The sequence below is a fragment of the Cuculus canorus genome, chromosome 2 (genome assembly GCF_017976375.1).
Source record: "Cuculus canorus isolate bCucCan1 chromosome 2, bCucCan1.pri, whole genome shotgun sequence".
NCBI lineage: Eukaryota > Metazoa > Chordata > Aves > Cuculiformes > Cuculidae > Cuculus > Cuculus canorus.
In genome coordinates, this window is record NC_071402.1 from 110,376,895 (window position 1) to 110,404,343 (window position 27,449).

Below are 27,449 nucleotides of genomic sequence, written 5' to 3' on the forward strand. Positions count from 1 at the left end.
ATATATGAGTCCACAAGCTCATCAGCAGTTACTTTTTATTGGACTAACAATCAATTATCCTATCACCCCCTTATGAAACACCAGTTGTAAGAGTTCATTTATTTTGCTCCAGGGCATAATCTCTTTCCTAAGGAAAAGTTCAGATCGGTTAAAGAACCGAGATTCATATCCTGACTGCACTGCATGAGCTGCAGAGGACAGACTTTTTCCAGTGACTCCTGCTGAAGAATAGTTTATTCATTAGAGGTCAAAAGAGAGTTAACAGTGTGATGCTGGTCTGGCTTGCTGTGGAAGGGTATGGAGGAAACATTTGGTCTTGCATGGATAAGGGCTGTTTTCGGCTAAGGTTCATCTCAGCAGGGGAACAGCTGGTGCATGGGAAGGCATAAAGCAGGGAACAGATTCTGGAAGGTAAATCTCCTGCTTAGGATCTAGGAAGGTTGGTGCTGTGAATACCTGCACTGGGAGGCAAGTTCTCACAGGCAGTGGCAAGATTGTTTTTCTATGCAGTTCATGCAAATTTGCGCTGAAAAAGCATTTTGGGACTCTTGCAAAATGAAGTACTTAAATCTAAATAGGAAAGGAATAGTGGGAGAATTGTTGCAAGAAAAGAACCTAGAAAGACATCTTTATCAAAAGAGAACAGGTTGGTCATCGTAAGGCTATAGGTTACAAGTACTGGTGACACCCTAAAAAAGTTCCCAAATACCTTCTCCTTTACATGTATGCTTCTCAAGGAGGAGAGGAAATTTATGCAAGAGGCACCAATTATGAGTGTAAGTGACATCCAGAGACCAGTGCCACGAGCAGAAGGAGGATAGATGTGCCATACATGGCACAGCAGGCCCGTGGTCGAGCACACAGTGTTGGCCACTTACCACAGCCAGGAATTGCCAAGCACTACCAAGGTCCTGCCCTTGAGCCTCCCTTAAGGCTCTGCCATTGCAAAAACCTCAACCAATACATTTTTGCAGCCCACGTGGTCCACAGCCCTGGGTCCTCCCTGTCTAAGTGCTGAGGCATGGCAAGCAAGCAGGGACTGTTTCTGCACTGTGCTGTTAGGAGTTTACTCCTGGTCTTAAGAAATTTTTCGCATACCACATCACAGAAGGGCCACACTGGTTTCCCTGCCACAAGGACTCTTCCTAGTCATGACGGGGAGGAGATGCCCCAGATACACTCATACAGTATAAAAAGTTTAACAACTATTTAGCAACTCTGTCAGCGCTATCAGCACTATCTAAATTTGGCCACATCTTCCCATAGGAAAAGAAGATCTCACAACTTCAATTTAGAAAAAAAAAAATAAATAAAAAAAGGCCCTCCAGGGGTTTGGGAGGGTGAGTAAAGTTTATACTACAGGTGCTTTGCTCGTAAGACAGCCAGTTGCTAAGTGCCCCTGAGATGAGCTTAGCTTGCAGACTTTAGTGAAAACTTCAGGCAAAAAGTATTCTTTTGGCAGAGTAACATTAGCCTGCTCCCCGCTGCTGTTCTGTTTTCACTTTCAGACAATATTCTTTCATCTCAATGATGATAATTCCCATATGCTGTCCTGCATTTATTAGGCCACCTTTGCAAACAGTCCTATCTGTGAAGGCTGTAACTATTTGATGGCCTCTGTCCTTCCCCTCAGCATTCAGCATGAAGAAGGCTTGAAAATACTGCCCATTTGCCCTCTTCCAGAAGGAATAGCTTCTTTTGTTCTCTAGGCTTTGAGGATCGTTAAAAAAATAAAATAAAAAAGAGGTCAAAATCAATTACTTTTTAAAATGTTTCAAATGAAAAGAAAAATCCGGTGTACCACAAACACGTTAGCACTTTGTTTCGATCAAAATGGTTAGTGAGGACAAACTGTTCTGTCTGACAATGACCTGCCATCATTATCTCCTACAGCCCAGCCTAAGGACATAAATACTAGCTTCACACCAACCAGGTCTGAGGGCTCCAAGGTAAAGTTCATCTCAAGCTTATATTTATCTGACTGGAGCTACAGGAACTCAACATGAGGACAAAAAGTGTTCTTCGCCAAGTGGTAGTGTTAAAGCATTTTGAAAAAAAGAAAATAACCCTTGAGTGATGAAACCTCACTGAATAGCAGGCATGCCAGCTTGGAATATTAAAGCAGTATATATTTGCATTTAAAGGAACAATTACCAAATTTTTTTTTACTGTGAATAAAATATAGCATGCCATTATAATTGATTTAGGTGGCGATCAAAGCAATTTAATTAACTGTGAAGGGTCAAATGTTTATAGTGATCAATATAAAGGGATAAGGAAGAATAAGAATAAGCCATAAGGAACACAGAATTTTAAGTTATTGTTTTTTAATATATGTGTTTAATATATGTTAAATTCGTTGTGCCTATGGTCTTATAAAAATCTAGGTATGTCATGTAGTGATGAGAGATGCTAGGAAGGAGCCAAGACACTCCTAGTTTCTTCCCCCTGGGCAACTGCTGTCTCCCAAACCAAACATGCATCTTGCATTTGCCATAGTTACGTTGTACATTATCATCTGCTGTCATTTCTGCTATAAAACAGCTCGAGACTCAGATGAGGAAAATGCCATAAAATTGAGTATGGTGCATGAGACATTTTCGGAGAGGTAAGACTCATCCATCTGTTTCTGCTGGGCAGGAGAAGAGGAATCTTTCTTGCTCTCAGCAGCAGTGAATCAGAAGCACACACTTCAGACAGCTACAGCAATATTGCACCGAGGAAGCAGAAAGCAAGGGAGGAAAGGCTGAATTGTCCCAACTTGTAGTAAATGCTCTCTCTGAAATGATAAGGATGAAGTCTTCTCGCACTACATAAATTACTCTAGACAAGAATCCACAGTGGGTTGTGGAGGGCTGGCAGCTGAAAACACCCATCTGGGGGAAACCACTCTTGGTTTCTTGGATCACCTGTAATCCTTGGCTGACACCATAATTTCAAGCCTGATGCCAAATGCCATGCAGCTCATGCAGTCTACAGTCTCTCTTGCTGCACTTCGGCTGGCAAGAAGCCTTCTCTCTTTCCCATGTCATGAAAACACCACCAACGAAGGGGCTCCCTAGGCTCCAGCAGCTGATAGACGAACCTGTAGTTGCTGTCTGGGGGGTGTGCAGAGGTCCTGGGCAACAGCCAGCCTCACCTACCCAAATTGGCACAGCCCTGCTGCCTGGCGTACACAAGATATCCACACCAGGGATGGGGCTGAGGGCATGAGTGTCATTGGGATTTCATTCACTGCCTTCTTTGAATGCTCTCCACAGAGCCCATGTATTCCCTGTAATGATTTTTTTTGCAAACAGATCTATTTCTCATCAGAAACAAGCACACAAACCAAATCTAATTCTGTCTCATTTATCACTCTTGTTAGCCAGCTCTTTCCCAGGACAGCACACATTTACAAAACATTTTAAATTTCCCTTCTAAATCATTTTCATCATCCTTTTACCAGGAGTATGCATACCAAGGTACAAAAATGTTGCAAAGCTTGTTAAGGAGCACTGGCAAAACTGGGTTTTGTTTTACAGCTCCCACCTTTCACCCTTCAGAGTTCGTAGAGGGAATCTTTATGATTGCACAGGACAGCCAAACCAAAGGATATGAGCTCTGGATGCAAAACAAGGACCTTATCTGCAAGCCCAGATCTAAAACATGCAGAGCCTAACTCAGTCTTTTCCCTTCCCAGGGCAATTACTCTGACTTCTACTCATTTTATGCTACTTGTTTCTTTTGGATGTGGACTTTGTGTGTTCTGGATGAAACGTTTTGATTTACTTTTCCTAGCTTGCCTCTGCAAGATGTAGTCAGCATCTATCAGTTTCCTCATCCTCACACTTTTGTCCGCTGGCCTTCAACCCTAAAAGCTGCTGTGCTTCTGGGTTGCTCAAGACTTGTTTTCAGGGGTCCTGCCTGGGGCAGCTTCTGCATGCTCATCATAGTGAGAAACAATTGAAAGAAGAAGAGGTAGCGCTCAAACTGTGCCTTCTGCTATCGTCCATCTATAGGTTCTTTCTCCAGGGCTCGGTTCTGACTGCAGCAGGAGCAGCTCACATTTCAGTAGATCTTACTTATTTCCAAAAAGAAAGGCTAAAAGGAGAGCATCTTGCTCCCAGGACCTAGCCTACCTCCCAGATGCTTGTTTCACAGACAGTGGTCTTAAAAAAAGGGAACGGGTCCCAGCCACAAGGTCTACCTTTGGCTGGAAGCCTGCTCTTACCAGCAATGCAGAAGAAACCTCCCCACTCACTCCCCTCCCCAGAGCTTCCTCCTGGGAAGCAGTTCACAGTTTCACTGAAATAAATAGAGGAATGAAAGAAAGCAGCAGTGGTATTTTCATTTTATGAAACCCCAAAGGTTTAGCGTTTTTTTCCAGCCAGAATTGTTTCTCTACTACTTTGTCAAAGAGCAGGCCGACCAAGATGATGTCTAATGAGGGTGGTGGCTGTTGCTTTTTACAAAGTCACTGAAAGACCTGGCAGAAGGCACATAGACCAGTATGAGTGCTTGTGGCAATGAAGCTTATTTTAGTAAGATAAAAAAGACATTAGTATAAGTATAGGGATTTTTTTTCTGACATAATATGACCCTCAGCAAAATCCTGCTACTGAAGATTAAACTAAAATCTGCAGCCACAAAGCCTCTAATAATCTGGAGCAGAAAAGTGGTGGGGAGCAGAAGATACAGTCTGAAAGACAGAAAGAAGAGAACTAGCTCCTTCTGACACAGATCGTTTAAGAGATTGTCAGCAGCAGGACTCCAGTGCTGAAGTCAAGCCATTGTTCTGCCCTCACCAAAATCAACTAAGTATTGCCATTTAACTGAACAGGTCAGTTGGTTTAAAATAATCTAGAGACAAGGTGAGAATAATCTACCAATCTGCTTGCTCCTAGGGCCAGAAGGGGAGCTTGGTAGGCAGCACCTAAACCCCTTCACCCTATTTTAGCCGTTTCTGCTCGCTGGAGAAATGTTCCTGTATCAGGAGACCTGGTGCAGAAAGTCCTCCACCATGTGGGTTGATCATACTAAAGCAGCTAGCCTGGATACCTACACCTACTGTCGGTGTTTTGGAGTGCTGCTGCAGCCAGTATTAGATTATCTGCTATTGATGCAGCTTAAACCACAGGGCATATTAAAGCAGCTTTAGATAATGCCCAGTTTTCAGCTGCCTGTGGTAAGCCTACGCTTCCAACGAACACATGATTTTGCCTTACTTGAAGAGTCCCCAGTGTTGCTACCCTCATGCTAAGGGCAGAGAACGTCTTGTTGGGCAAGAAACGTGCAGTGAGATAGCCTACACATGCACATCTACCTGCATTTCCAGCCCTGGCCCAGGTTCTGTTCTATGGGCCACTGGTGGCAATTAGGTGTTCACAGGACTCCATTACAAGTGACATCTGCTCAGACAGCCGTGCTGGTGACTCAGAAGCCATAAGTGCCCCTTCCACTCTTCCACCTCAACATCAACCTGAAATTGCCCAGTTGCAAGACGGCCCATCTTGTGCAAGCATCTGGGAAGCCCCTGCAAAGGAGCCGCCCCTGCCCAGGTTAGACACTCTCCTCCTCCAGACTATGGTGAGAGCATTATGCTCCATGTGAATGGAGCAATGTTTTATATTCATAATTAAAGCCAAGTCTCCTAGAATAATCACAGAGCACTAATGGCTCCAGGCAGGTTGGCAAAAAATATTAATTTGAGTTAATTTGTCAGAGACTAGGGAAGTATGTAATATAATGCACGTTTCATTTATTCGGCTTGCAGTGTCTCAATTATGTAGATAGTTTGCCAGGCCTCTGAAGCAGCAGCTCACCTTTGCTCAAGACACATGATCTCACTAGAACATCACAGAAACAGCACAAAATAAACTATTGACTGAAAAAGCAGCAGCTACACATTGAAGTCTGCCTTCTTAAAGGAAATTAAAACCTGAACATTTAAAGCACTGCCTTGTAAGGGCAAGTAACTCTGTATTTATTTTATTCCCTTTACCAGTACAAATATGATAGCGATTCTGGGAAAATGGGAATCCAAAACTCTAAATGAATAAACAAAGTACCTGAAAATCAATAGAGTTGAACAAAACAGTCATTAGCATTAAAGTCTGGTTCAGACACTTGGCAGGGGACTGCCAACATTTGCAAGCTCATGTAACTGAAGACATCAATCAAATTACGAACCAAAGAAGAAAATGTGAGGTAAACTGCATTTTATGCATCTGCTTCTCTGACTGTATATTCATTTTTTCACCCATAATTCATCTTTACTTGGTTGGACTTGTCATAGAGTTACTGTGGGCAATTTGTCAACCACTTGAGCATGAACCTTAAGCACTACTCTTCTCCTCCCATCTCCCCCAGCCTCCTCACTTTATCTCAGAGCACTAAGCGAGCTAAGGAGGAGGGCACAGTCAGGGTAGGAATATAATTTTGTTGGTAGAGTTCCCTTATTCCTTGTGAGAAACAAATACACCTTGACAGAAAGGGATTTAACTATCACTTGGAAGAGAGAGCTTACTTAAGCCACTCACTCAGAGATATGTCTCCAGACAATGCAAATGAGAGTTCAAATTTTGTTTAAAAAACAAAACCAAAAAGCCTCATTGTCAGTTGTTTTATTCGCACATAGTGCAGTGGCTGGAGTTGTTGCTGAAGGTGGAAGAAGTCAACAGCTTGGTTCCACACCTGCTCTAAGAGATGGGAAGAGCTAACCAAAGACTTGACAGCAACGCCACAAGTGGCATCCTATCTCCTCTGGTTGATAGGCGAAGCGTTTCACCACAGATCTTTTAATTTTGATACAGGAGCCACTTCAGTTTAAACAGTCCCTGCCTTCAGACTCAGCAGCCTAGCTCACTGTGCAGCCACAGAGGGTCCACCTCTCTAAGTGCAGTGCATTGTCTACATCCCCTTTCATTCCAAAAGGCACCATGCATTTCTGTTGAGTGGTTTCTACTTCTCTTCATTCTCCCATACAAGCAAGCAAGCCCATATGAAAATCTAACTCTTGGGCTGGCAGTGAAGTGCACATACACCAACCATAGCTACAACTTCTGCCATCTTCCTGGGTGACGTGCTACACTGGGGTGTGGGGGAACCTGCCAGCCTTTGCTGTACTCCTAACTTTACCTTTAGAATTCCACATTTAAAAAAAAAAAAAAAAAAGCCCCCCAGTCACTGACAGGGTCTCTGCTGCTCTTACAAGTGCAAAGGAGGGAAAAAAACATGCAGGCCAGAAAGTGCTGAAGGCTCAAAAATGTTTGTGGAGTGAGTAAAGGGAGCTTGCAATAGAGTACCTCTGACGTACCTAGGGGAAGGGTGGAAGGAGCCATGACCTTGGCTGCGTCATGACTGAGGAAACAAAAAAAAAAAAAACCCACAACTAAAAAAAACCTTCAAACAAACTCTGTCTGTTTAGACGCTTATGCAGATATGTACGTGTCCGAGTAGCAAAGGTCTAGGAAGCACAATCAAGTTACTGTGGTGTAGCAAGTAACTGTACCTCAAAAAAATGGTGGTAACTAAATATGTTTCCAGCCTGGGGCAGAAGATTATGCATATTAGCTTAAACCTCTTGCACTGCAGACTAATGCCAGGTAGACAGACCTGTTTTTGCAGCATGTAAATAGAGCCTATGCAGGCTGCCACAGCAAATCATGAAATGCGGAGATTACTTGTCATGCCATGTAACATGGTGGTATAGATTAACCTCAGCCGAGATTCTGATTTGGGGTTATTTCACTGCTTAACAATAAATTCTGGAGAAAGCAAGATTTTAGTTTCCCTATTCCACTTCTCTGGTACAGACTGGTACAAGAGAATCTGGCCCTCTGATTCCCACTCTTCCACACTCATCATGTTGATGGTCCACACAGCCAATGCATGTTATGCATCTTTCATTCAAACAGGTGTTTTATGAGAGCCCATGCTCAAAATTTTGAAGTTTATTTACCAGACAATGCATGTGCAATGGAAGCCACCATAGATGAGATCAGTTCCAACTTAAAAGACCTTCCACAATCAGTAGCTTTGAAGAAGTGGAAACACAGCTCACCTTTGGAGGAGGGTAGAGATGACAAAGTGGTTGTCCTGGATCCTGTTTACACAGCTTCAAGGAATGGCAGACCACATCAGCATTCATTTCCTTGTCAATGCTGAAGGAAATTGTGTATAAACAAAGACTATTATATTCTTCTGGGTGCTTGAAAGTAGAAGCTATTTCCATGGAAAGCTAAATCTCCCCAACACCAAACAATAACCTCAGCTGGCTTCACTGTGACCTGTAATTGATACACAGTACAGTGTTGGGTCCCAATGATTTTCTGCCATGGCATCCTACTCAGCATTTAAAATCAGATCCCAGAAAGATGTACTATATGCAGCACTTGAACCAAATACATTATGACTGCTCTGTTTTTTAATCAATCATAAGTCTAACAAAGATTTAAAGGTTGAAGTTAATGCATATGCAATTTGGCACATACGAATGTTCAATCATTAACTCGAGAAAATAACCAGAAATCCTTCAAAGATCCTTAACCTTTAATCACCAAATACAAGCACTGGGATTGTTTCTTTCTTTTTGGGACACGCCTCTGGGCTAATCAAGATTTAAATTAAAATGTTGATTATAGCACTGCTCAGTCCTGTAAGCACTTTGCAGTCCCTTGGCTAGTTTTAAAAATAAAAATAAAAAACCTAGGGAGGAAGAAGGTCTATCAAAGGCTGTGTTAATTAAACTAAGAACTTTCAAAGAGGAATAAAATTACCTACATTTTATTTTTTAATCACTTACATTATTTAGTAGGCTTCCCCAGGAGTGTGTATCAAGGTCAGGGCTGAGAGCATTTAGGGGCTGACAATTAGAAAGCTTGATTAAAGGTAGAAGCTAAAGTAAGAGACAAGTATTACAGTAGCGTGACTCTGTAGAACCTGTCTTGAACACAGGAGTTATTCAAATTCCTCTCTCAGCTGTACAAGCTGAATTTCAAAAGGTAATTACAACAGGTGGGCCTGATCTGAGATTCAAATGGAGTACAAAAATGGTTATCAGTGGCAGCCTGTGTTTATTCACTCAGGAATAGCTGTGCCAAATGCCAAACCAGAATCCTTCTCAAGCACCTCTGGCTTAATTATAATGTGATTTTAAGAGTGAAACCCCTGCACTACTACATGCCAAGAAAAACTAAGCAAAGACCTAAGAGGACACAGAAATACTTACAGTTCAGCTATGTGTGGCCCATAAAGTTCAGCAAGTACATAACAGAAACCTTGCATTTTTTCTGGAAAATATTAATTTTATTAAGTAATTAAACATGGTGAAACTGGTTTTAAAACAGTCAAAACACAGCAAGAGTTGGTTCATTAAAGTGAATGCCAATTTATCTTAGGGAAAGGCATGTGAAGCTATGACCTCTGTATAATGGTAGAGAACGGGAAAATCTGAATGTCTAACCAAGCCACATGATAAAGTCTAAAAAGCATAACTAGCATTTGTTAAATGTTCTGAGCATGGCATCACAGAAAATTCAAAAGACATAGTGCTAAGCAGTTTAAACAAATAGCTTGGTAGTTTTGCAAGAAGAAAGAAAACAAATACATAAATCAAAGTGGAGAAAGTGATGGAGGGCTTGATGCTACTGCTAGAGCTGCCTCAGAGCTTCTAGGGGTTTGTCTGCCTTAAGAGAATATGAGTTTTGTAGAGGAGAAGTTGTGCAGGAGTAATTGCATTCAAACAAGTATTTGACACTTCATTTGGCTTCCTTTCACAGTCTGCAGCCGATGCCGATGCCGGCTTAGGTGGCTTTCTTTAATCTAAGTGAAGTATGCCCTTCATGCTCTCATCAGAGATTTCTTTCAGGTGCTGCAGTTAAAAAAAAAGTGGTTCCCTCATTTCAAGCAAAGACACTTGCGAAAGAGATGGTGGTAGCACTGCTCTGTTAGTTCTCACTAAGGAATATTGGCTGTTTCTTGGCCTGAACAGATGAGAGCTGTTTAACCATGCATGTATTCTGAAAAGACATTGTCAGGGCTTGTTTCACCAGGGGTAGTGTGAAAATTCATGAAGAGGCAGGTTCATACATGTGTAGCGACAACAAACTGACAGCTCCTAAAGTTCCTGAGAGATGTTGTTTACTCTTGCACCTCCATTACCCAGACTGATAACTATCTGTACTTGGAGAAGAAAACATAGAGTATCCTCACCTTTCTCAAAGAAAAGCTTTAGAAACCCCCAAAGCAGCCTTTTTCCTCCAACTTTGGGCAGAATATTCAATTTTAACCACTGCCGGGCTGGACATGCCCAGGGCCAGTGTTCTGCTGCATACAAGGAGGGTAGTTGTTCTCCAAGGAGAGTGCAAAATCTCACAACACTGACTCCACCAACACATGTGGGTATGCTTTTGCTCCCACAGCTGGTCTCCTGCCAGGACTCCAGACACCCTGGCTGGCAGCTTGTGCTCAAGAAAGGAGGACTGAGATCAGAAAGGCATCCCAGAGAGTGAAAAGATAATTTCCTCAACACCCTCCTACTCATGCAGTGTTGCAGGCAGCTTCTGTAACTATGATAGCTGATTTTTTTCTCATCCCATGGCAGGTTTTTTATTTCAATCTAGTTATTAGCTTCATTTCTTTGCCTCCTTTGCCACATGACTCCTCTCTATTGGCTTTTTAGAAGCCATCTGCAAGTTAAAAATTGGTCTCCCGACTAGAATTAGATTTTATTCTTGTTCATCTAAAAGGAGAGACGTCGCAGACATCAATAAACCTGTGTTTGGTATCATCATTGATTAAAACACCCTCTGCTGAGGCTTGCCTGCAAGGCGTCTGTCTCTCTCTAGTACCCCGCAAGAGAAGGCGGCTGGCTTCCCCAAGACACCCCCCACTGCATTGCAAGCAACAGTCTCCTTATGAGTTTCCCAAACCAGCTAATTTCCATAACATTTGAGCCCTTGGAGGAGCCAGCTGGCTGCTGTAATCTGTACTGGTGGCTGTGAGGAGGGAAGAGTTTGCCTGGCAATCAGCTCTGGGGAGACGTTGTTTCAGTCTGTTGGTCACACTGATTTCTAGGTGCTGATTTCCTTATGCATATAGGAAGCTTGACACGTAACTACTCCATGGTGTAACAAATGCTGGGTGGTAAAAAGACCAGTGATCACATAAAATCATCATTCAGTTCATGGAGTCCTCTAGGAAGAAAGAGATGCCATTCAGGCTTTGGCTTCCAGCAAAACAGATCCAAGACATGGGCAGTATATACAGGACTTGCCCTCTGAGCCAGTCTGCATTCGTGTGTTCACAAAACTCTAGCTCTGCTAAGACACACAAGGAGAGGATTTGCAGCAAGAAAGCTCTTTTAGAATGAAGCTATGTAAGTCAGAAAGGAGAAGGAGAGAGAAAATTATGAATAACTTTGAGCTTTCAGGGGCAGAACAAGAATTTAAATCAAGGTAAATACTGGAAAATCAAGGGAAAATTTAGAGTATACTTGATTTTGCCCTGCCCTGCTTCATGTAAAAGAGATCCCCTAAACTGCCCTGTTCTTGAGTGATAAAAATCCAGAAGGTTTTCTTCTATAGCTTTGTAGTCCTAGAAACACAAATTCTGGCTGAATCCCAGAGGATAAATATTTGCAAGAAAGATGGTATTAATCATGTTGCCATTTCCACTTGAGCTCTAAGGTGTTTACACAGCAGTGGCCGGCACAGAAGCAGAGCATGACTCAGAGGCAAAACCAGAGGCAGACAGTTTCAAAGAACATTTCGGGTATCAGACACTTTTCTGTTTCATCAGGCAGACAGCCAGTATCCAGGTAAACGCACATTCTTGCTCACAACATCTCTTAAACCATAAATACTACCCATTCCCCCAGACCTGGCCTTTCTGTCTGCTCAAGAGCCTCCTTCAGTTACGGTGTAACTCTTATTATTTTCATGGGCTTATTGGCCATGTCGCTTGAATCACACACATTGCAAATATTTGCATATAAATGAGGATGTGACTGTTTTCTACACGGCTTGGGGTACTGAGTGGGACTCATGGGACTGCATTTTTCTCTCTTTTCCTCTAAACATTTTTTGTTCTTGTACATCGTATAACCTCACTGAAGGCTTGATCTGGCACCAGCTTGATTGTAATTGAGATGATAGGAGGTCATTAAAAAAAACCACAAGTTATTATTCCTTTTTTGGCCCTAGGAAAAGCCCCATCGTCATTAATTTCTTGCTCTTATTCTTGCAATCAATCGTAGGCATGTGAATAATAATGATGAAATTGTTCCTTCAGGTGAAATGGCGTGACCTGCTTTTGTAGGTTTGCTTCTCATGAGCATCCAAAGCCTTTCTATTGTTTCAAGCAGCAAGAGGAAGCTGCCGATTCCTGCTTTCACCTTCAGAGAGATGATAAATTGGGTTACACTGTAGTTCCCACACAATCCATAGGAATTTTCACTCCTTTCAAGTTCAGGGTAAATTTTATTCTATTGGGTGTATCCATGCATTTCATAGAAGGTAACTGGATTATATAGCTTTAACTAAAGGAATAATAGGATCTTATGTGTGTAAAGAATGGCAGCTGAAAAGAAATATCTTGATATGTCAGTGAAACAAGGTCCACTGAGTGAATCATGAACACAGAGCTAGCATGCCATATTTTAAAGAAGAAAATTGTGTTTTAATAGCAGAATCAGTGCTTCTAATTGTAACTTCACGGTTATGTGCCTGTAATTTAAAACAGTGAGGATATGACTTATGGAATAGAAATCAGATAAGCTTCATTCTATCAATGAACGCATCCCAGCAATTACCTCCCTGTCCCATCCTGCATCAGGCAATCCTCTCTTGGAAAGGAGGATATTAATATTCTATATGCATCTTATGTGAAGACTGGGGTCTACAGAGCAAGATGGTTTCTCAGAAACACAATGAAGTGAAGTGCTATATAAATGACTTTTTAATGGAGTGTCTTAAGACATTTTTTTTTAATGTTCAGAGTATTAAAAACATATCATGAATGTGAGATCTAGTTACTCAAATAGTTCTAGGATTCATCTGTGAGGCACAAAGCTATTCTGGCATTCAAACTGTTCTCCATACAGGGATGTGCATTTGGACAGGTAAGCTCCTTTGGGCAGATAAAATAAGGTGCAGAAAAAGGAGAATCTACATTTATTCATAAAGAACAGATACCAGTTTTGAAATTTGTATTATCAGCTACATTTCAATAGCTTTTCTGTGCAGACCAAATGTTCACATCTTACACATGTCAACCTCAGCTCATGTTTGAGATTTTTACAGTAGCGGCTCCTATACCTCCTGAAATTATTTTCATCTTCACAGTTGCTATAAAGACTCATATCAACAAGAAAGAGTAGCAGTTGGGCATACAGTGAATATATTCTTAAGCTGCTAACAGTGAATATATTCTTAAGCTGCTAACAAAGAGACAAAGAGGAGAAAAAGTGTGCTCACATGCATGTGGGCTTAATACAACCTCATTTACTCTAACTTTAGGACAAAATCCCAGCTCTGAGGCCAAGTGAACCACTGACTTCCCAGCAGATAGCACCTTGCTCTCAGTTCAACTAATTTGAGATGCTGCACAAGGAGTGGATAAAGCTTTTTCAAGACTCCACGTGTGAGTTTTTAATTAACAGAGAAATACCTCGGTACCAACATAACATAAGGCATATTATTCAGTACTCACCAGGGGTATAGGTGCACAGTCTCTCCATGGCTGCCTTTACTGTGCTGTTGTGCCACTGTGCAAGCTGTTCAATTACAGACACCACAAGCACGCATCCTTCAAACAAATAAAAAGAGCAAATATAGTTATCCACAAAGTGTGATAAAGCACTCTGCACCACAGAAGTATTTCAGGCATCACTGGACATTTCCTTTCTTGAGATGGTCCACAGCAGAAGAGTGTTCAAGGGGAAAAACATCCAAATTTTTGTCTTTACTCTAGGCCTGCAAGTTATCACAGAGAGGATACTGATGCCAGAGGAATGGCCTGGCTTTTACGACACTGTGTGTTGCTCCTGAAAAAAAACATTTTCCCATTCTTTCAAGGCCAAAAATCAAGGAGCAAGGGGACTGCCACTGTTACAATTGACTGCTGGCCTCAGCTACATATTTGCTAAAGCAGAAATGTCTTCAGAGTTCATTCTGCTCTCCCTTTGTGGTTGGAAAAAAACCCATTTCCTGTGACTACGAAGCTGGTTACTTACTGCTAATCTGGGTGTGAGCAGTGCTAAAGCCTAGATGCTCCTTGGACTAGCTGTGGATGAGACCCAAGAGCATGCACACCACACTGAATCGTCTCTTGAGAGGTACAGCACTTTTTCTGATATTTTTGGGATGAAATAGGTTCAGTGTGATCCCCACATAACAATCATTCAAAATCCACATGATGACAAAAATTGGTTCATTTCAAGGCAATTTTAAGTTGCTGTAGACCAGCATTGTGGTTTCTCTGCAACATTTTAAAAAGAAGCCATATTTGGTGGTGCAAAATCTAAAAGAGTAAGACTTGGCAGCCAGAGCGAGGTCCCACCGTGGACTCAGGGCCTGTATAACAGAGGCAGGTATCACAGGCAGTCAGGAGACAGGGAGGCAGGACACCAGTTTCCAGAGGCCTGAATAAATATTTCTTTTTGAAATCCCTGCAACTGAACGCTGTTTCCTCCTTGCTGCAAGAAACCTCACCTCTCAGGATTAGATCTAACACAACTTAGTAAGGAAGTGAGCTGCAGCATTTGGGTGTAGATGCAGATCTATATTTATCCAAAGCTCAAGGGCATTAATGTTTAGGGTTTTCAGACTAGCACAACTCTTCAAAGTGAGCTTTTAAATTCCTTCCAAGTACATTTACCTATGTGCTATTAAATCAAAGTGATGTTTTTCAATGTAAATAATTTTGATGCTCCTATGGATCAAATGGCAAGTCAAACAGGAGGTAATGGAATTGGAACTTGCAGCAAGACCAATACCTTTGAGTCTTCTATTACTTCTTCTATTCCAACTACAACAATCCAGTGGAAATTACAGTGAACTTGCCACCTCTTTTGCAGGGATAAAAGCCCACTTCTTCATCCTTATTAAATAAAAGGCTCTCTCAAAGTCCTCTGCAGAGTAATTTATAAAGCATGCTAAGAGCCATTACCTCCAGTCATCTTAAAAGAATAGGAGAATAAATGAAGACAGATACAACTAAGAAAAAATCCCGAAGCAAGTAACTCCTTCTCCCTGCCACCCCTCCCCCAAAATAGCCACCTGTTAGCCCAAGTAATTAACAGTTAATTCAAACATAATAACTCATAAACAGACAAAAAAAAGTGGAATATCAAGGACTAAAACTAAACCTAAAGGAGACATTCAGTTGGAGGGTAAAGCATGCTCCGACTTGCCCTGGAAGAACAACCCAGGGCTGCCTGAGCCCTGTTTAACAACCAGCAGGTGCCTTAGCACAGACTTAACCCGTGCCATACCCAAAGCAATGCTTGTGCTTGTGCTAGGGACCAGTCCCCAGAGCACGTCTGGACAAGGACACCCAGTCAAGGGAGGGGGAGTTGAGCCGTGCAAGAGACTACAGCTGTTTGTTTGCAAACCATGCCTTGCACTGGCCCCAGAGACAGAAAAGTGACCCCGAGTTATTTGCAAGGGTAATGTGAACATAACCACAATGGGCTGACTCCATCACTTAGCACCAAGATGGCAGTGGGCATTTGTGAAACATGCTGAAACCACATCTAAAAGGTGTTGCATTACTTGGTCCTTACAAGGCCATATTATTGGGACACAGTAGCAATTCACGGACAATCAAAACTACCCTTCCCCTGCCTTCTATGTCTGTCTTATTAATGAAGATGAAGGCTTAGAAAAAATAAATACCAAAATGATGACTTAAACACAGAACCACACATTCTTCCTGTGTCTACTTTTCTCCTTTTACCAAGGTCAAGCCTTCATCTAACAATCTTGCTATCTAGGAGTTAGAAAGGCAAAAAGGAGTCCAAGCAGAAAGATGGGAAACAGCTAGTCCTTTGATGATTTCTAAAGGAGACAGCTTTTGCTGTTTTACCTCTTATTCTTTTGCACTGTGAGCTTGAGGAAACTAAAAATGAGGATGTACCTGCACTTAGCAGATATGGGCCCAGGACTCCACAAGAGGTAAAGACAAGGAGGAGAGAAAGAAACTCGGGAGACATTGAGGTTAGCAATGTTAGCACAGGAAAACGTTTCAGTGACCAGAAGAGCTGAGAGAGCAGACAAGCCCTCAAAACACAGGCTGAAGCAAAACTGAGCACAGGGGCAAAGTGAGCAACAGCAACAGAATAGATGTCAGTGTGAACTAAGGAATAGGACCAGACTGTGAAGTTGCAAGCCTGAATGCAAGGTGAGGGAACAGCACCCACTGCAAGAACAGGTATGAGTTCAGACACAGGGGACCAGTGAAAACCGGAGGAATCTAGGATGTCATGTTCCTGAGGCTCAGTAACCCATCACACCACAGAGCTGACAGTGTTACTGACTGCAGCAGAGAGAAATGACTCTCATTTTGCCTGTGCTGCATAACTCAGCACTTCTGCACCTTTAGCTGGGGCCTGCCAAGCACACTTGGCAGAGAGGACAGAGTCCTTTCTTAGTCCCCAACTCCTCCTCAGCTGCCTCTCCCACCCATCCCACTTGCCTGGCAGCCCTACCAAACAGAACTGGAACTGGGGGCTCTGGATGGGTCCAGCTTTCTAAAAGTCTGTCTCCCATCTGTGGCCCCTCTTCATTCTGTGAAGGGACCAGAGGAGTGTGCCCTGTGATAAAGCTTACAAACTGCTGCTGGTGGGAGTGGGATGCTGCTGCCTGTCTCCCCCCACCGCCTGCACCACAGCTCATGCTTCCTGTGTTGTAGCACACCTGCCCCATCCGTGAGCAGAGAGCAACCTTTGCAATGTCTCTGCTTTCAGTGATAACACCATCAGGTGCCAAAACATCAGCTCCAGGGCTACAAGGAGAAATTTTGATTCAGTGTAAAAGCTGGCTGGAAAAAATATTAAGTGCAATCAGTCAACCCTCTTGCAATAGGAAAGACCAGCTCATGACATGGCCCCATGCCTTCCCCAGCAAACGAGGACAGAGCTTGGCTCTGGCTCTGCTACACCTCAGTGCACCACTTTTACACTGAAACAGAGTTATTTACCACAAGTGCAGGCTTACTGCTGACTGCATAATGCTTCGTCTTAGGATGGAGGTGCAAAGAAACTCCTCTCTTTCTGATTCAGATGTTGCCTACATGGCTCTCATTTTCATTATCACAGCAAGGTCTTCTCTCCTCCAGTAGTCAGTGCAGAGAACGGGGCTTATGGACAAGCAACCAGAGTGCTTCAAATCCAAAGAGTTCAGCTGAGGATAAAAATATCCCTGGTGTTTTCAATTCCCTATTATATAAGAAGACTGTCTCTTCTGAAGATATGAGTTTCTCTCTCATGTTTGTCAAAGTACTACAGAGCGGGAGAAAAATAGATGGCTATTTTTGGTTCAGCTCTACCAAATAGAAACAATCATGTAGGTAACCCTACTCACCGAGCAGTGTCCCAGCAATTAAATGGAAATTTTTCATATTGATTAAGCCAGTTAAGACACTTTTTTGTCTTTTGAACCAGGCCCAAAGGGAGTTCTGCTTCACATGAGAATTAATGGAGCCATTGTTAAGATTTTGCAGTACTTAATGCAGTACCTTAGGCTACTAGATGCTATATGAATATAAATAACAATAATAATAGCCTAACTACTTGGGAAAACCCCACTGAACTTCAAAATGTTTGCTCTCATAAACTAGTCTTTACTATCAAAGAGAGGTGCCTTCTGGTCACACTATTACACCTTCTTTTCCCACTATTATATCACGTATATATCATATATATATATAAAAGATTATGTATACATATGATTATATACGATATATATGTATTTCATGGCAGAACAGGAATTCACTGTTGGCTGCAACATAAGAAGACAGTACCCTTTAAGGAAATCAACAGAATCTCCCTGCTAAGCGGTTATCCTAGCCTTTGATGGGTCTTAATTCTGCTGGCTAGAAATGGGAAAAAATTAGTTAGCTAAAAAAAGAAAAAGGGAATCAGCTGTCTTTGACTGTAGAACTCTCATGGCTTTAATTACTTTAAATGCGCATAAGTATAAACTTAATACTCTGGCACCAGTAGAAAAGCATTTCCAGATCTGGACAGTCATTAGCAGCTATTGCTTGCTCTTAATTTAGCAGATATTTAGACACAATTTATTTCTCATCATGAGCTGGGCACATGTAAAGTAATGTAGATAGGTTTCATAATTAAAGGTTAAAAAGCGCTCTAAATTTGTTATGGTTGCACCTGATTTTCTTCAGAAAAAAATTTCAAGAAATTGACTCTGCTCTCACACTTCAATAATGGGTTTCAATGCCTTGACAGTCTGAAGGATGTTTTCTCTGGAAGAAATTGATTGGTATTATAATGCCTACCAGCCATTATAAACTAGACTCTGGTATTAATAAAAAGCCTGTCTCGTTTAGTGATAGTTTGTCCTATCTGCAATTAATTTCTGAAGAGATAAGAGGAAACCATAACCATTTTGCTCAGCAGCAGTAATCTGAAAACTCACATGTCAGGAAGTACTTCTCTCCATGTATTTGAAAATAACGTGTAATAATAAAATGACATTTCCAATAAGCTCAGAAAAAAAAATTCATACCCAAATAATAAAATCAGAGCTAGAGAAATTTATTTCTTAGCTGTGAAGCCTCTGGCAGTTTGAGCAGACTATTTAACTTAATCCACTTCTGCCATACATGTTTGAAAGGCTCCATAATTAGAATTATACCTAAGGATATCAAGAAGTGTCTGAATTGTGAAACCAGCCTCTCTAAGTTTCAGATTTGTAGATGTATTTTTCTGAGTAAAATTCTGTTAAATGGGACTTCTGGCACATGACACATCCTGCTTTGCCATCCTCTTCTCGTGTTCCTGGGTGCTGGAAATCTTTGTCACCTCTCCACTCATATCACTGTTCTCTGGCCAGAAATTAAACATACCCTCTGGAGCCAAAGGGGAAAACAAGCCCAGATAAGTGGCCTTGGACAGATAGCTCTCCACAAACCCTGCAGTGACCCTGCTTGCTCTTGGTGGAGCAGGAGCCAGAGCTTTGCTTGGTGAAGCAGTAAACTCCTGCCTGAAATATCTGTCTGTAGGAGCAAGGCCCTGTATAAATGAACCCATCTATCACAGTCTTGGTTTATATAGAAGATGGAGATTTCCCCAAAACAGTCTTTGCTTCTTCCATTTATAGATGATCACAGGCTCCAGTGCATCTCTTAAAGCCTACAGATTAGGAGTCCCCCAGAGCCTGTCCACAAAAGATGATACTGCTATTTCTCGGGCAGACGTTGTTGATCTGGCACAAAACCACCTCCTTCTACATTTATCTAATCAAGTTCCTGTTCAGCCCCGAACAAAACATCCCTGATTGAAATAAGAGCATTCCCATGGGGAGCTAATAAGAAATAAAGTTTTCTCCTCTGAGATGGGGACATGCGCATGGGTATTCTATAAGTAGGCAGACAGTAGATATGCAAAGGTACAATACAAGGATGTTCTCATTTCACCATATATCCCTTTCCTCATATTGCTTCTCAGCACAATGCTGATACTTTCAAAGAATAGCCCTTTATAACCTCAAGATTTCATTCCAGTGTGGAAATACTCAGCTCAAATGATGTAATTGTATATGCAAAGCTAGGACAGTTATTTTCCCATACACATCCAGAGAATTTGTTATTTGAAAGATAATATAGAAAGGGATCTGGGTGTCTTTTAACTCAGACTTTGCTTCCTATTCCATATACAGGGTTAAGGTATTTCATAGAGATACTGAAGTGATGAAATATGATTGTAGGTATCCATATTCAAATATGTTGGCATATGCAAGACCTTTTCCCCCTAAATTTGCTAAGTGTCATAAAATGACTTTGAAATGCTAAATGATACGTTATTCTGAAACCAATTGCTATGCATAAAATTACACATAGTACACTGTTTAAAGGCACTTTTAAAATATTATCAGTATAGCAGTTATTTTGAGTGTATTATAGCTCTATAACAAAACCTGCAAGCCCTGGAATATCAATTTTCATTTCTGTTTCTCATGCAATAGCAGTGAGACACTTTAGACCCTCTGACTTCAGAGCTCTATTCATTCATTGTTGTTTTCTTAAGGCACTCGATGAGGATTCTGATACAGTTATGCTCGTACAGAAAATTCAGTTTTATGTATCTCTAGTGTTTCCTATATTACACTTTAAAGAGCACTGTTTAACAAAATCTATAACCTGAGGCATTTCCAATGAAAATGTTTTCTGCATTAATTAATAGGAAAAAAGTGAGTGTATATGTGTCATTAACATATTTTAATTTTCTAAGTCAGGATTTGACAGTAAATTGAAAATTTACTGAAGTCTGAATAGTGGCAGGGGGAGTTAATGTAACTGAATAACTTCATCCTTGTCACAAAGATCTGATCATTTAAAAATTCTAAATGGACGAAACTTTTGTCAGATATACAGTTCCTAAAACTATTGAAAGCAATTGCCTTAAACTTTAGCAGTTTTTTTCTGAAGTTCTTTATAGGGCTAACATATGAATGAACATTTGTTGGAGGCACACATGTTAAGGGAGTCAGAAACCGAAAAGACAACCAGCACTAAATAAATAAGAGAAAACTAGCAGCAAGGATCAGTAAGGTGAAATGTTCAGGACTGCCCATGTACACAAATACACATACAAATATAGAGTATTTACACACACAGATGTGTATGTATGTAGGTATGCTAAGCATATCTTTTTATTGTGTTCAATAAATATATTTGCATTTTTTTGCCATAAAATTTCAGTAAAATTTGAGGTGATCTTGAAAATCATTTTTTTTACCATCAGTTGTTGAAAAATATGAATCCATGTGTAACTATTTAAGAGTTGGTTTAGTACCTTTATCTCACTACTCACGTGCCTGTGGTTCTTCTACCCTAAGTATAGTCATAGGAAAAAATATTACGGTTAAATTTGGCATTTATTAGTGATCATCTGGCCAAATTTTGCCACTGAGTAAACTGAGAAATGTTGGTGAAGCAAACAGAGGTGCTGTGGCTTGGCATTGATTTAGCTGTAATCAAAGTCGACCCCAGCCTTTCAAAGTAAAATACATTGTGGTGCTACATTGATATTGGGCATGGCCTTTTTACAGAACTCATTGAGCTGTAAATTATACATTTTGTCATGGTGCCTCCCCAGACAATGTGTGCACAGCCACTTTGTCTGAGCACAGTTATTAAAAGCTTCCAACTTCATTTGGCGTGTTCCATTGTGTGAAGTTACAGTGAACTCCAAACGTCACCAGCCCACTCCATGGGACATATTTCATCCCTGCACTCATGCACAGCTAGACAGAAGCAAACTGTTGATGACATTGACTACTACACAAATCCACACAGGTAGAAGTCAGTGTTTTAGGCTGTTGAGAAGTTTGGAAACATCTGTTCTTTAACAGAATCAAAGCTGAAAATAGGTTTCAAAACCATGCCTCTTCATACACTAGGAATTATATGCTCTTAGGTGAATAGAAGAGGTGACCCGCAAAGGTTGCTGAGAATGGCATTATACTGAGCACAAAGATGGGGAGATTTGCTTCCCTGGCTGCTGACCCACTTGCTAGCAAAGAAGATGGAAAGTGCTGCTGTCCAGATGTATTGAGCACACCCTGACTAATGACTTCATTCCAAAAAGGGCAGCCAAAGTTAATCACCGAAAGAGCTGAGCAGCTTGCTTCTGGGGAGAAAATTAGTAAACCCTGCTATTTGCCAATGGTTCTCATGGTCAGAGCACAGAACTCCCAAAAAGCTAGCCTGGAAGAAGTCATCTTATGAAAGCAAATGCCACAGATGACGTTAGGGCAGAAATGCAGTTTGAAAGGGACAGTATGGACACAGGTTGGTTAAGATCTCTAATAAGGTCTTCTACAGCCTTCTCAGGAACTGATTACAGTGGTTATTTATCACTACCACTAAAAATTTTCTTCCTAACCTGAATGACCTTACTGGTATCCAATTCTGTTATTTCTTGCTTAACTATTAGTAACATCAAGAACAGATCACCTCTTCAATTTTTTTGAGGACAGCTATCACGCCTTTTCTTGAGATTTTCTTCTCTAGACTGATTAATTTATTCAGTCTTTATAGTGTGCTTGTTTTTCTCCAAAACCTTCTGTCGCTCTGCATCATTCTTGATGCGCAACCCCAAAAAGGAAGGCAGAAATTCCTCTGAGACTTTGTCAACGCTGAGAAACGTAATGGGTTACTTCACGTCTTGCAAGCTAACTTCTGTTCACATGTTTTGGTGTACCCACTATGCACGTTCTTCGTGACAGCATGCCGTCATTGTGCCACTACAAGCCCAGATGATCTTCCCTAGGGATGCCGCTCAGCTCGTTGTTGCTTATTCGCTAAATGTATCATTTACAACTTCTGCTGAAGTGCCTTTGACATACCCATATTGTAATGGCACTTTTGGGGAGGCAAGTCCTTCAGGTGTTCAAGATAGTTTTGAATTTAGTCCTGCCCTCCACTGTACTTGCAACCTTTTCAGCTTTATATGAGCTGCTAATTTAATACCACACTATTTCATTACCTTGGCTAATTAAAATATGGAATGACAGTATGGGTAAAACTGGAGCCCAAGAATGACCTCATTTTGTACATCTTTTCACTTAAGGAATTACTTCCCACTCGTAATTACTCTCTGAACACAGCAAACCACCAGTTTTGTCCTGCCCCGTCATGTATTTCTCAACCATTAGTTTAGTGCTGAGGTGGTGCCAAAAGTCCAGCTGTAATGTCTACTATCTCTTCTGTGTCTATAAGTCATTATCTCATCAGCAAAGAAACTTAGATTGATCTGATACTGTTTCTCCTTGATAAATCCAGTGAGGCTTTTACTTATATTTCCTTTTAAAATATGCTTTTATAAGGTTTTATTCTTCTAATGACGTGGCCAAAGAAAGACAATGTATCTATTTATGAGCAGGTTGGAGATGGTTAGGAATTGCTTAGGTATACTAATTCGACCTTGTGGCCAGGAGGATTATCACCAGGTCCTTTCCCCCTCTTTTTCATAATTCTAAAAGGCGGTAGTATTAAATTCCTTTTTAGGTGGGAACACTTTCCAGATGTTTTATTTTTACACTGAACCAGTTATGAAACACTTTCTCTGAGTGAAGCAGCCAAATTTTTCAAGGAAATTAAGCAAAAGTGATGTGACTTTTTCTATAGTTTGAGGCTGATCAAAACTTCTGTCTAAATATTTTCCAACACAATTAAGTTTGCTGTAAAAGAAGTCACCTTCTTTTTTAGGCAAGTAACAATCAAAGCAGAAATGTTTTGGCCAGCCTGTCTCCATGAGTTGTCTGAATTGTTCACCCCTCTGTGGTACCTCACTGGAGACTTAACTCTCCTCTCCCCCAGCCCTATTCCATATCAGCACACAGATGCCTACCCAATACACATTTCCCAGGATGTGCTAAGAGTAGGGGAGTCCCTTGAAGCATCCAGCTGCTTTTCCACTACAGCCAGAATACTGGGAGCAGATGGTGACTACCCAGAGAGCACTGCTAGCAAGAGGAACAGAAATACAAAGCAACCAAGTAGTATCACATTCAACGGACATACCAGAGCTAAATTTGACTCGCTGTCATATAATTTCTGCATATTTCTTCAAGAAGTGTAATACTTTCATTGGAAAGGCTTAACAGAAACTATTTTTTTCATTTTGCTACTGGAAGAGCATCTGTTTTCTGACTGGCTTTGCCTACTAACACAACAATCTAAATCATATAGGTGGTACACACATAGGAGTGGCCAGCAATGACTAGTCAATGTACAGCTACCTCCTTTCCCTCAGAAAAGACAGGCAAGTAGCTTCGAAAGATTAGACACTGCACCATACATTTAACTTGCACGCAAACGTCCATTTCTTCAGGAAAATCTCATATACATTTAGCAGTGGGCATTTCTCACATTAAAAATTCTGCCTTGATCAATAAGACCAAGAAGACAGAAGAAGCTCTCATGGCTTTCTCCCAGTGCCTTCCCAAATGGCAACCTCAGGTAGTAGGGTCTGGAGTCTAGCTGTTGAAAGTAAATCACAATCTTCTTCCTACATCTCAGCTTAATTTCTGCTTCTAATAGGGCTGGTCACCCAGTCAGCCACAAGAACTGACACTATTCCTGCTCCATGCCACAGCAAGTGTAACAATCAGTTTTTCCGTGCTTTCTCTTTCCCATTTGTGAAAGGAAGGGAAACAGATGGCTTGTCAGTGTTTCCAGGAGTTAGTCAAGAGAGCAGCTAATCAGTGAAATCCCAGAGGTGGCCATCTGGGCTAGCAGGGAGCAGCCTGCCTGTGTGCAGCCACCAGCCCTCCCTGCCAGGACTGGACCATGCAGTTCAAATGCTCTGCACTCTTATTTTTATCTTGTGGCTTACAGAGCCGTGGACAGTCTGGTTTGGTCTTGAGTTGAGCTCATGTGGTTGCTTTTAGCTGAATGGAGAGCAACTGGTATGGAAGGCAGGTTTTTCGAGGTCTCCCCACCGAACAAACAAGCTGGGAAGATTCTTGGTGGTCCTGGCATCAGAACTGGTGCAAAAAATCGCACAAGTACAACAAGTACTTATCTTGTACAAGGCAACTTCAATGCACTGTGCAATCCCCTTAGGAATTTAGAGCCTTGCTGGGGGAAAAAGGCAAACAAATCTCACATCTGACATTTAAAACCCACCAATGTAAACATCCACTACCTTTCCTGGGCCATCAAAACCATAGCTGCCTAAAGATCTCACCATTAAAAAACACCACTTCCCTCTCACTCTGGCAGCTGCTCAGTCACTGCTTGTGTGGCTGCTGGCCCAGCCATGGCCAGTCCCTGACAGACATTTTTCCTTTTCACAACTCACTCTCATTTTTTGGCTGGTGGCTTAGGCCAGACAGGGGCTCCACAAACCTCACTGCTTCAGCTTCACTCCACTTTGTGTTCACTCTGCCTCACTGGTGCCAAAATCTGCAGGGGCGATGTAGATGGCTCAGAAGTGAAGCAAAACCTTATTTTTATCAAGCTTAGGATTATTGTTTCTGATTTTGTTCCTTGGGCCTAAGTGAAAATAATTTTGGGCTGAAAGGAAATATTTCCTTCCAAAGGATGGAGAATTGTGACAGGGTTTAAGTTAATGGCAAAAAAAGTACCCTAAAAAGCTAAGAAAACACAAAACAAAAGAATAGATCCCAATGCATAAGACATGCCCATCATTTAACATTTGCTCACGTAGAAAAATACAAGCTACTGCATCTCTCTAGGTATACAGAGTCTCATGCCAAGGGTATTCCTGGTGCTGAGATATCCACAGTTCACATCGACTTCAATGTTACTGGTCTTGCTTTGGGAACAACTTAGTCAGCTGAGGGCTCTGTGGAGATCAGTGCAGTCACCAAAGTCACACAACAGGGAGTTGACAAAACACATTCACCCCACTTTAGTACAGGACATGCAGACACATGTGCTTGCTCACAAAAAGGAAAGGAAATACGATGGAACAGCCCTTGTAATTTGACTATCCAGCGATGACCATCAAGACCACAAAGGTCCATTCAATGCTTAAGAATAGTTTCCCAATTCCAATAGGTAATGAAATCAATGAGGAGACTCTGAGTGAGTCTGAGAAAACCATGGTGTCCTGCAATTAAGCAAAACACATTGTGAACCCAAACAAACAGTAGGACCCCATAACACCTTGTTTCCAAGTCCTAGACCTAGGGTTGTTGGAGCCACCTTTCTAGACGCCATTCCTGGCACAGCAAAAACATGAACTTTGGGAAGCAGCCACTCAAAAACAAAATCATAAAATATCTCCCGACCCCATGCTGGCCTTGCAAATTCTTCAGTGAATATTTCACCAAAGACTATGAGTATTTTTCAGTACAGCCTCAGAAATAGATAAAGGAGTGATTTATGATGTGCATAGCGCTCTGGTGGAGTAACAAACGAACTAGTCCATTAGGCAAACAAAACTTGAATACATACCAACACAGGTGTGTCCTTTGTACAGCCCGGAGGAGAGTGCAGGGGTCGGTGGGTCATTTCCATGGGGGAGTGGGGAAGAAGAGACAGCCTTCAGCAGAAGCAGGAGCCAGATGATGCAGAATAAGTTAAGTAATGTTTGCCTAGACCCCCTCATCCTACAGAAGGAAAAGGAAGAAATCAGGTGGGAAGGGTGCATGTGGATTTGTATTGCCTTAATGCTCAGGGAGCATCCTGTGTCCTTGTCTCATTAGCAGCTTGAGTAGAAAGGCAACTTGCATGCCTGTGTTGCTACGTGTAGTGCAAGGATTTCTTCCCAGGCTGGGACACACCTCTGCCCTATCCTGGGGTGCACAGAGGATCCCACACGCACGCATTGCAGGTGCTCTCCCGGCCCCTTTTCTTCCACAACCCTCACCCCCTCTCAAGATATCCAGGGCAGCTGTGCAACCACCTACAACACCCATTTGGTGAATCCCATATATGTGGGGACCCCATGACCAGGCTGGGAGGATGTCCCACAGCCCCAAGCTGCTCTCTGCACTCCCATGCATCCCCACTGCCCCATTTGCAGCTCTTCCCAACCTGCTGGCCTGGGAGGACCAAAAGGATTGCACGAACAGCCTCTGGCACAGCGCTCCCGTGTCTCCTGCAGTAGCAGCGGATGACTAACGACCTTAAACCACAGTAGCTGCCGGAGCCACTCAGCATTAATAGCAGAAGACACTCCCCTGAACAACTAGTGTTGCAAAAAGAAAAAAAAAAAAAAAAATCCACTTCACAAACCCTTCCCCCCTCTGCTGTCGCTTCTCTGCCCTCCTCCGCAGATAAGAAAAAACATCTCTCTGGCTTCTTCTGCAAGATTTTCGACTAGGGTTTCTGTTCAGGAGGATTTGGTATGAAAAATAAAGTAAAAATGCTGCTTGGGCCAGAGCTGCAGGGGTGGGAGGGAGGGGGCACTGCAGCCATGGGGCTTCCACGCTGGGGTTTTGCTGGGGCTTCAGTTCTGTCCTGGTTGAGGTGGGGGGATAGAAGGCAGCTGCTGGCATAAAGGCAGCAGCAGCACCTGAATCTGTGTTCTCATCAGCTTTGAGCATGTTCATTTTCCGCCTCCAGCTGCCTATGAGACTTGAAAAATCCTGATTTCCTCCTTTGGCAGTCATGACGACTAAAGGTTTCCCTGTCTCTTTTTCTTTTTTAATTCCCCCAGACAGGGCAGAAAACAGGCGCTTCCCAGCCCGAAGCAAAAGCAGAGAATAAAACATGTTTAAATGATGTAGCTTCAGAGGTGGAACAAG

At 42.0% G+C, this 27,449-nt stretch overlaps 1 protein-coding gene across 1 annotated transcript in view; it reads right to left on the bottom strand.

The window, feature by feature from the left end:
- Positions 1-26,862, bottom strand: part of AOAH (acyloxyacyl hydrolase) — an 81,388-nt gene extending 54,526 nt beyond the window's left edge. The window contains 6 exon segments of the mRNA XM_009557996.2: positions 8,045-8,144; positions 9,212-9,272; positions 13,693-13,788; positions 26,155-26,309; positions 26,737-26,774; positions 26,776-26,862. Of these exon segments, the coding sequence (XP_009556291.2) occupies positions 8,045-8,144; positions 9,212-9,272; positions 13,693-13,788; positions 26,155-26,309; positions 26,737-26,774; positions 26,776-26,862 (537 nt within the window).
- Positions 26,863-27,449: the final 587 nt, after the last annotated feature.